At 35.6% G+C, this 11,338-nt stretch overlaps 1 protein-coding gene across 2 annotated transcripts in view; it reads right to left on the reverse strand.

Moving 5' to 3' along the window:
- FBXW7 (F-box and WD repeat domain containing 7) overlaps window positions 1–11,338 on the reverse strand; it is a 147,177-nt gene that overhangs the window by 21,712 nt on the left and 114,127 nt on the right. For both annotated transcript variants that reach the window (XM_085300625.1, XM_085300624.1), the window contains 2 exons: window positions 9,010–9,092; window positions 5,846–5,987 (listed from right to left, as the gene is read on the reverse strand). In XM_085300625.1, coding sequence (XP_085156751.1) covers window positions 5,846–5,987; window positions 9,010–9,092 — 225 coding nt within the window. The remainder of the gene's footprint in view (window positions 1–5,845; window positions 5,988–9,009; window positions 9,093–11,338) is intronic.

The raw sequence follows: 11,338 nt of genomic DNA on the forward strand, positions 1-11,338 counted from the left end.
AAAAGTTGCCCTGGGTGCAAAGCAATACATAAGGAAACCATCTACACACCTTGATGGAGGTGTGTCTTGAAGTGGAAGGAAGTTCCTATAACCTAGGCCTTTGCACACACTGTTGGCAACTGGTAGGATGATACAAGCTAGCAAGAAGATACTCGTGTACACATATGCATATGTGTACTGTCACAGTAAGAGATACACATTTTTGGGTCTCATATCCAGTATCGCAGAATGTTAAAAAGAAACAAAGAAAAACCTCTTAGCATAAGTTACAGAGGTGCTGTTATAAACAGCTTTTATTGTAAATATATTTCAATAGAAACACTTGCATCAAAGAACAGTTCTCTATAAATCACGCAGAGCAGAACTGTTTATTTCACCAACTTTCCAACTGTTGTTTCATTTACCAAAGCTTAGTTGGTATTATGTAGAATTGTTTGGCATATTTAATCTTGTCTGTCAACAGTGTTTGAATTTAGGAGAATAAAAAGAAGAAAATAATACCTGTGTTATTTTTTCATAATACAAATTTCCAAGGTCACTCTACTGAAATTGTAAGCAGCTATATTTATTAAAGTAACTCAACCTGTTTTTTGCTGTGGCAAATATTTGTTGCAATTGTGAACATGTTACTAATTAATAATTTCATTGTACATTATTTTAATCTGTAACTTTCTTATACATATGCATTTCTGTTTTTAAAATACAATACAGAACAGAGAATATACTCTGAGATGCTAATGAATAAAAGCAGTACATTTTTTTCAYCTGTACATTTATCAGTAGGGGATGGCTATGGGCTCTTTTTTGGTAATCAGCTGCTAAGAGATGTTTTCTCTAAGCCATTGTCCCCTTAGTCTTTCCCTTTAATAAACAAACCCCCAACTACAGTCAATAAGGGGTCTCTGAGGGAGATGTTTGGCATGGAAAATTTTGATGAAGTGAGTAGTCTTGCCAGATAAACAGAACTGTTTCTGTTAATGAAGGCATGACTTTACCCCTAGTAAATTAGCACTTCTGGACCCCACAGCTTGACCTGTTTGCAAAAAATTGCATGTAGCACATTGAGCAGAGACAGAGAAGCGAAGCAGTAAATGCGCTGCTTTTAGGAGAAGCAACAGTGAACAACTCAAGTCTGAGAAGAGAAAAAAAGAACATGGGTGCCAAACAGTTTGCAAAGTTTCAAACATCTGAGATGACCAGAGAGGTCTGAGATACTTGGTGAAGTGCCCAGATTCCTTGGATTTCTACCAGAYGATTCCCTTTAAATTGAAGAATTGTATTGAATATGCTATATCTTTAAAATGCATTTGTATAATTACTTTGCTGGTCTTGAAAACTTTATTTTAATTTTTCATTAAAAATAAACTTAAGTTTTTCTGATGGGTAAAGGTTTCTCTAGAAAAAAAAATTAACCCCAGGATTCATTTACATGCCCCTTGGAAACCCAGCAGGGAGCACTGCTTCTGATCTCTCTTTGAAAGATTTGAGATTCCTAAATAAACGTGTGTGTGTGTGTGTGTGTGTGTGTTTGTGTGTGTGTGTGTGGAGGTGGACTTGATCTGTCAGCACAGGCCTTTTCGTGGTTCATACCTTCCATCATTCAGTAAGCAGTTAACTGCAACCATGCCACTACCTACTTGAAAACTACCCCTTAATTTTCCCTACTGATACTATGTTTAAACATCTTTCCTTCCTTTTCAGGCATTACAAACAGCTTTATATTAATCTAAATAACATCTTGCTGCTTCTAAAACTTGCACCTCATCACTCCTGCCTGACTTGACACCTCTCCCTTTATCATCTCCCTCTGTATCTGTGCCTCTACTCTACCATGACCTATGTTCTTTTACCACACAGCTCTGATCTGCTAACTCCAGTTTGTAGCAATTACATCGTTTTTCTATTACAGGTATATTTAGGGCATCTTCTTTAAACATATTATTTTGCTGGCTTAGTTTTAGGGTGCTGTTCACTGTTACTGAATTCCGTTAATGGCAGTCTGGTGTTTTACAAAGACCTACAGAAAAGGCTCTTCCTGATCCTGAAGGCATAGCAGAATCTTGCATTAGTTATAGAGAACCTGTCATCCTCCCTCTGGACGGTACCTTGGTTTGGATGAAAATAGCACATAAGCAAAATCCATTGTAATAAAGCCATCTACACCACCAACTCATTTGGTAGGAGAGGAGTGGTTCAGGAGGAGCTGGCACTGCTGTATACCCTGTATTGACCAATATCCAAAACCTCATTCAGAGCAGTCTGGTCCCCAAGGCTGATTGCACCACACAAGCTTTGAACCTGCATGGAGGAGCAGTGGCCAACTCAGACACACACGGCCCTATCACAAATTAGGCAGCAGTTTCAGGTGGAGCTTCCTCTGAAAGAAGCTTAGTTCGTACATGCTGAAAACTGCCCCAAGACCCAAACCAATGTGAAACAAACAAAGATAATCAGGAGATTCGCTTTTACACTACTGCTCTGAACCAAAATGTTAATGGAGAGGCAGCCAAGGGCAGTACGTTCTCACGTGGATCTTCCTATTCTGGGCAGACGGGCTACACATAAAAATCAGAATCTTGAATTAATCCTGAAAGACTGTAAGGTAAAAAATGCTGCAGTGCTGGTTATTTTTACTGCCTTGTTCAARTAAGAGAAAGAATTGGAGAATCCTAAGCAACTAATCTGAATTAAGGTGATGTAGCCAACTGTTTAAGAAAGAAACAGTACTCTTGCCAGCCGGAAGTGGCAAAAGACTTTCTTAAAGCTGATGGTGTCTTAAGATGTGCACTATCTAAATCACCGAGGAAAAAAGGTTTCCAATTTCAGGCAAAATAATAGTATTCCCTAGATCTTCAAAGTGATTACCTCTACTTACTGTGCATGGAACAAGTTTTCAATAGCACCATGTACCCACCCAACTTATTCCAAGAAAATTCAAAATTTTGATCACATCAAATAAATAAAGCCCAAATACTACATATGTGAAGTAGGATGAATGAAGACAGAAAGGTAGAATTTAGTATTTAAAGCAGTACTGTCTCTGATTGATTTGAACATGAAGTAGATATTTTTTTAATGGCAAGAATTTGGTGGTGGCTTAAAAATATTTTCTGCTCCAAAAAAGATAAAGATTCTTTGAAAGAAAAAACTTTGTAAAGATACACTTGGGCGCTCAGTTTTAAAAATCTTACAGTGGATATTAAAACCTAAGGATCTGAAGCCAAGAGTGAATGCAAACCAGAATAAATAAATAGGGCTTTAAATTTAAATGGCTTGAACCTATCAAAATGCTTTTCTATTTTTGATTCTAAATGAAATTCCATTGCGATCAATACACAACTGCATTTTCAAGAGGGAAATGCTAACACTTTTCCAGTCATTTCTCTTTTCTGCATTAGTTTTTGTCATGTTCAAAATACTGGACTTAGATTAACTAGATATGTAACAGCAGCAGTAATATTAAAAGAAAAACCCAACTTTTAASAGATATCTTTGGCTTTTGGGGAACTTGAAGAGTATTCTCAGTTTTTTAATTTGAAAAAATAACTAAGAATAATGATTGACTGCCAATGACCAGGTAGGGGACCTCCAAATAATTACAGCTGAATATCACTTGTTGTTGTCAGCTTCTATGCCAAAGGACATTTCTACCTTGAAAACAGTACACATGCCCAGCAAATGTGCTCCTGGAAATACAGCTTTAAAATTGATCAGAAATATATTTTCATATGAAGATAGTGGTTTTCGATAGGTTTAGCAGGCATAAAGTACATAAAGAAGAAAAGCCCTCCTATTTGCATTTCCATATAGGAAAAACTTTGTATTGCAAGAATGTGGCTACATGTACTATTTAATTACAACCTTTTGGGCAGAGTTAGGTCCCCTTACTTTAAGGCTGTGCTTTCATCATTTGGCTGTTTAAGATTTGTCCCTTTTCTTTAATAAATAAATATCACATGGAAAATAAACACATGAGAGTGGGGTGGCTTGGCATTAGCCAAGAAAAGGCAAAACTGAAATGCAGCTACATGACTCTGAAAGCTTTTGGTTTTAAAATAAGGGACCACCTCCTTTTCATAAATACTATAAAAGCTAAGTGACAGAAGTAATCACCGTGTGCTACTAGATGATATCCAGTTATGAAAGAGCCCTCTCTCTCAAGAGTCCAGATCAGAATTCAGGAATTTAATACTGCAATTGAGCATTTTGAAAAGCCTATAGTGTCTAATTATATATTTATTAGAACATGTTTTTTCCATTACTAAACCAAAATTTGTGAGCCTAAAATAACAACAACCTAGTTACAGGCAAAAWTTCCATGGGATTGCAGACTTCTTTTCCTATCTGTGACGAAACAGCTGATAGCATCGTTTTTAGTGCCAAGAGCACTCACACCACTCTCTCAAACATTCAGTCTTTCATAATCTTTTTCTAAAATATGGAACGATTGATAGGGATCTTATGTGGGAAAACACATATTAAGCATCTAAGATAAAAAATAGCTTTTACTAGTACAAAGGCTTTTATATTAACAAAATGTTAAAATACAATGTAGCATCAGTAAGTACCATACATATGAAGTATCACTCAAATATAATTCTTGGTAGTAATAAAAAGACATCTTTCTATGACCAGTCTTAATCATAGTAATTAAATTTGAATAACTTATAAGAAACTGAATGACACATACAAGAAATCTAATTCCAAACTTCCACTGTTTCAAACAGACTTTAAATATGTTWAAAAAAAAGAAAAAAGAAAGAAAGAAAAAAGAAAAAGGGAAGGAGATTTATATTACTGTTTTAATGTTCAAAATCGACATTTATTGAGGTCAACTGTACCAGGTGGCAGTGTGCATCCAAAAGCATGCTTCTGCCTACAAAACTGTGTGCTCACTGTAACATCTACCACGTTGCTACTGTATCTTCGAAAATGCCTGTACAGATGATTTAGTCCYTTTGAAAACATTTTTAGAAGCAACAGTTTACTATTCAAGATACTACCAAATAATATTTTCATTTTTCAAGTCAATGACTAGGACTCCTGCCCGCTACTTAAAAATACATAGCAAAACTGCATAGTAAGAGATCTCCATGACACAGCTTATGCAGTGGAAATACAGGCCTATTCAAAACTGTACTTGTATTAACGCACACAATATTAACTTAGTTATTATCAAATTGGCATCCATGCAGATTTCACCATCCACCTGCTCAAGTGCTGTTTATCACTGTCCTTCACATCTTTCCTTTTTGTTTGAGTAAGTTTTAGGCTGCTTGAAGAATACAGAAAAGCTTTTTTCCCTGCCTTTCAATTGTACATGCACTCAACAACTAACATTGTGTTCAGGATTCCAAGATCAGTAAAAAAAAACACACCGAGTTTCCTTTTAATCTGAGAGATTATTGTTAATTATATCTTTCTCTTTTAGAAGACATCAGACTTAGGACAAATTTAGTGCTAYACCTACACCAAAGAAAACCATGCTCTAACACTTACTAGTCTTCAAGTGAAAATGTCTTACATTATCTTGAGGCCAGGGAAGCAGCCATTATATGTTGGACAGAATTTGCAGAAAATGTGAAAGTACTGAACACTAGCAGCTATTTTGTTCAGAAACTAGAGAAAAAGGYATTTACTGGGAACCCGTACAGTAACTAGCTGAAATGGGCAAGCATATTTCCTTAAAGCTGATGACCATTCATGTTTTCAACAGTACATGAAATCAGTGACGGACACATTCTGGGATATATTAAGCAGACTGACTACCTTTACTGAAGCAGCTTTTTACTTAAATCATGGGGGTAAGCTCTTTCAGAAGTTTATCTCTCTAAGCATGGGTTACCTGAAACATTTTCAGCCATTCCTGGAGGCCCGTAGGTGGCTGCACAGATGTAATGCGGCGGCGTTGCTGTCCTTGGCCATTGGCTGCCCTCAGGTCCCCAAAAGTAGTAGGTGTGGCAGAGCATGGCACCAGCCCTGTAGTACTGTAATGCAAATGAAGTTAAAGCTACAAATAAAACATTAAGGAAAATTTAGAAGTCTATTGCAGAGAAAGAAATCTAGTATAGAAGCTGCAATCATTAGTTAAAATGAAGTCTTCAACTTTATGCAAAGAGATTACCAAGGCAACAACATGAAAAATATTCTCTTGCCCATTCAAGGGGTCAGTTTCCACACTTCCATCAATTCAGGTGTTTCTACCATTGCAGTACTAATCTTCCAGATGGGGTTGGGAAATAGGGATCATCCTCCAAGGCCAAAAAAAAAAATACCACTGCATTTACTAGCCAGAAAGGTTTTCTACATGTACACATATTTCTTTTCTCTCTAGAATATTTCCTTTCCTTCCAGGCTCCCTTTGTGCTTTCTGACTGGTGATGTAGGAAACCAGAGTCTCACCTATATGTGAAATGCACTTACTGCTGTTTCGCTGCCAAATGAAAAAAAAAAAAATCTATTTTTATCTCTTAATACATTTGGTTGACGAAGAGCTCTTAATATAAAACTATTTTAGTGTTTTAGTAAATTGGAATTGGACTTTGAAATATTCTACAGTATTTCAAAGCTTGCATGTTGATAGAGTGACACAAGAGTTAAAAGGAATGTTGAGGTAAATGGGGAAAGGAGTTTTAGATACTATTTCAATTACAGTTTGATTTTTTTTCACTCTGACATATTAAGAGACAGCTCATTCATATGGGATGGAGGTTAAAAAATAAAAAGCTAGGATTAAGCTGCTGTTACAAGAGTTAAAAGCTATACGGCCATGTTTTCTCTTATTCTACACCAAGTACTTCATTCACAAGATAGCAAAGTTATATCCCCTAACAGGAACTCTGGAACTCTAGTAATGTTTGCACAAACATGAAAAATTYGAATACAGTGTGGAACGCCTAAAAAATTTTGCCTTCCTGAATGATAAATCAAGCTTTTTAGTACGTATGAGCTTCAGGGTTTTACTGACATTTCAATGGCTACAGAAATAGCGTCAAAAGATGCAAGGCAGGTTCATTTTAATATTTATCTCATCATCGTATAAATATTTCACTATTTTATTCTTCCTGCTTGTGAAAAACAATCAGAGCATGTTCTAACATTTACACAAACTGGTAAAGAAAAGGTTGAATGGAATAGGCTTAATTTTTTACTGATAATTTTACTGAGTAATAATAAAAACAGAAGCTGATGCAAAAACGCTGTTTCAAAGATCAAGCATCTTCTTTTAATTACATTTGTTTACTGACTTCACCTGTTTTATGCAAACAGAGTTCATCAGACCTGTCAATTTTAAACAGTGTCTGATCCTACGAAACATAAAAACATGGAGATAGCAGAACTGCATCATTTGCCTAAACATTATTAAATAAAATATAATCAAACAGTTTAAGAGATAGGATCAGATGTTAAAGATTTTTTTATGATGATAATGACTCAAAATCTAAGTAATGACAATAGAAAGCAATCTTTTTAGAAAGCTTTTTTTAAAAAATAAAATGTATTTTTACAGCTCACTCATTCTTATCACTGTACAAAGGTCCATTAAAAAGTCCATCTAAGCTCCAAAGTAAAGCTCTTAAATTTTGCTTATACTGGATCTGAACAATATGTAGTTTCTATAATAGAAGAGTAGTACTTTATTTTCATTTTTTCTCCTGTAAACTAGTTCTCAGTCAAAAAACAGCTGTTCAAAGCAGGACCTAGAAGTCTCCTTCCTTTGACATGAGATTTAACAACAAGATTTTTGTTCATACTTTATTTTTGTTTTGTATTCTTTCATTAGCCTGAAGCAGCTAGTCAAATTTCTGGAGAAGCAGGCCAAATACAGCGCTACTTTTGAATTTGACTGATACACTTGACAAAAGGTATACTTCTTAGTTTCCAATTGTTTCCTTTTACACAAGTGCAGAGAACTGTGTGTCATGTGAAGAAACTTGTGGCCAAACAAGAGTGTTTTTCCATCAGAATAATTTAAAAACCTGGAAAAACTACCAACTTGAGGAAGACATGGAAGCTGTAACACGTGTTTCACAGTAACAAGACACGATCTCTTTTTCTCTAACGCRTGGTTTACACATCTGAAAAGCTGTCTCCGTTTTCCTACATTATTCTAACTTTTCACAAATCATCTGATAAACCTCTCAAAGGAAGAATAAAATACACATTACTTTTAAAAGATCCATTGCTGATAGAGTAGAATGATAATGTATTTGAAAGAACTAGCATGTCCAACCAGTTTTAGGTGGCAAACACAATGCTTTTAAGATTGCTGATGCATATTACTGAGGAAAAAATGTATAGTGGTGTAAATTCAAAAATGATGGAATGCAGTATAACATCAGAAAACAATTGTTATGGCAACTCTGTAGTAAGAGCTGCAGATGCAACATGTGCATCCAGAGTGCTATTATACCACCATCTCTTATATTTATTAGTACTTTACTCTGAAAGAAGTCTTCCAAAATAACTGCAGTTATTTGTGCAATATGGTACCATTTAGGAGTAGTAAGGAAGCAGACTAAAACCCTTAATAATTGCATATTGTGGATAACAAGTACGCGTGTGTTCCTGTTAGGATCAGATGGTCTGCTCTGCCCACATGAATTTCCATTCTCTCATTTCTGTTGCCATAGCAAAGTGATACATTTGATCACAGTTTGTAACAGTCTTAGGGTTTATCACTATGCCTCTAAAAAAAAAAAAAAATTGATTTTTTACTTATTCCAAGCAATTCTGCCCTCTAAAAGTCTAAAAGTCTCTAAGCAAATCAGCATACTATATTAAGAATTAAATGCAAATCTCAACAGAAGAAACGCAAGTCTGGCTACCTCATTAAAACTCTTCTTCGGGTTTCATAATTTAAAGTAGTTAAGCAGTACATGAAAATTGATACCACCTCTTCTTTACAGTGCTTAAGGTTAAGAAGAGCTATGGATCAGGCTGAGAAATTGGAAAGATGGGATATATACAGGAATCGTGATTCAGTGATCTCTTACTGCTTTTAATTACCTTGTGTATTCAGAGACTTTGCAGGGTTTCTTTCCCAGAGAGAAAGAACGGACCTCAGAGCCATGGTCCAACTTCCTCTTCATCTGCAAGATGAGGGAAAAGAGTAACAACATGGATTTAGTTACATGACTAGGCTTACTCATGAATACTGCTGTAAAATAAATACACCTTTACCTTTTAATTCTGAATTTCAACAAACTTAACATTCATAAGATAATTTAAAGCAATGTTTTAGTTTGTATTCAACTAAGAATATTTGATAGATGTTTTTATATGGTGTACGCACATATTATGGCACTTAGGGGTCCAAAAGCTATYGGAATAACATTCTTTTGATGTCCAAGTTTCAAATATCAAAAATAGTGCACAACTCTGTATTGGTTTATTTACTAAACTGTTCCCTCTCTACTCTCCAAAGAGGGGAAAAATGAAATGAAATCCCCTTCATTCTTTGCATTCAGGTTCATTGCTAACTCTAAAGTCTTTTGGAAATGGTTAGATTTTAGCTAACCTGTCTTTATTAGACCAAATGTTCATTTTAGGCACTAGAAAAAATATTCAAATAGATCAATTCTTTGTCTAACCCTTTAAAATAAAGTTGCTCATTACAAATATTTATAAAATTGCAGTAGAATTGACTGAAAGACTAATAAATGCTTTTACAAAAAGGGTAAGGATGAAAAACACTAAATGTCAGTCATGAATGTCACCCACAATTAGACATGATCAAAACCAAATAACGAACAGGGCAGCTGCTAAAAGAGGAAATCAGTCTGCAAAAATTACCAAAGAGATGGCAACCAGTGAAAGTCATATTTATCCAGTCAGACAAATAAAGATTACTTTCTACATACTTAGGTAATCTTTAACCACAGGTTTTCGGACTCCATGAGATGTATTTATGCAACGTGAAATGGAATTTCTGGACTTTTATTTTGGTGGGTTTTTTTTTTCTGTTGTAAATCTGATATAGAAAACACTAACTTGTAGAAGCATACTTACTGCAGTTTAGTAACTGGGAGCTGCAAAATGCATAAACTACCTGTTTAATGATTTAGATTTTATTATTTTTCCTTTTTCAAAATTTGAGATAAAAGATACATGGCTTAAAAGTTGACATCTTATGTGCAACACTGATTCATTCTTCTTTAGTGCTATGTTAGAACATGATGTTTATTTAACCATTTACTGCATCATTCTACTGGCCTGAAACAAACAGGATTCTCTGAAGCTTAAGATGCACATAGTTTGGTTTATTTTGATTTTTTTTTAACTTGAAAAATATCTTTATATTTACAGCTATCCTCAAAATCAGTCATTTAAGGTTCTATTTTGCTAATAGTTAAAAGGAATTATAACCAAGGTAACTACTCTCATTTTTACAGTAACAGTTACAACACAACCAGACAAGCTTGTCTTCTAGCCTTGTTTTCTTGCTCGTGCCTCACATGGGACACTCTCAGAGCATTTCACGGTACAAACATTAAATCGGAGCCGCCCCACGGACAGCCGCACCGCCACAATTGCATTCGCTGCTTCCCCGCAGCCCAAGAAGAGGAGCCCCCTGCACCTTCCCCAAGAAAACCAGTTCTAAGCATTACAAAAAATAACGGATACCATCTTTTATTGTTGTGTTAGACTAGCAAGCCAGCAAATCTAGTGGAAGCCTAAATAAGACATACTTTAGCATCTATTTTGGTATTTTATGATAGACTTTTCAGTAACGATGTTTCTGTTAAAGGAAAATTTTTATTTTCAGCACATCTCTCTGACACATTATTGCCATACCAACAGCTATAGCCCTCTTTGGGCTCCCAAAAGAGGGAGATGCAGTTTTTCAAAAGCACACGGTAAAAATAAGAAGTATAGAGTCTGCAGTGGTATAAGCAGATACAGTAATTACTCATTGGCGGTAGCAAGGAAAGCAATACACAGTTCTAGATTTATTTGCCTAATAATGATTTCACCTATTTGTGTGTGGGGGGTTTTTTTTTTTTTTTTTTCCTAATAATGATTTCACCTATTTGTGTGTGGGGGGTTTTTTTTTTTTTTTTCCCTAGGTATTTTAGGGAACTTTCTCATCAAGTTCACGACACGCAGAGACTTCCAACATCTCAGAAGATGCTAAGCAAATACGCGGAGGAAAATGTCGTTTACCATACGAAGGCGATAAAACTTTCTCTACAGCAGAGGGGTCTAGAGACAGGATTTAAGCATCAGCACGGCATTCGTGCGCCTCAAGACCAGAAACAGCCGAGCGGAACACCGCTGCGAACGCTTAGCCAGTCGCGAAGACGACGSGAGCCCTCCAGACTGCACTGATTTATTG

Source organism: Rhea americana, unplaced genomic scaffold, assembly GCF_003343005.1.
Source record: "Rhea americana isolate MKP2758 unplaced genomic scaffold, rheAme1 scaffold_167, whole genome shotgun sequence".
Taxonomy (NCBI): Eukaryota; Metazoa; Chordata; class Aves; order Rheiformes; family Rheidae; genus Rhea; species Rhea americana.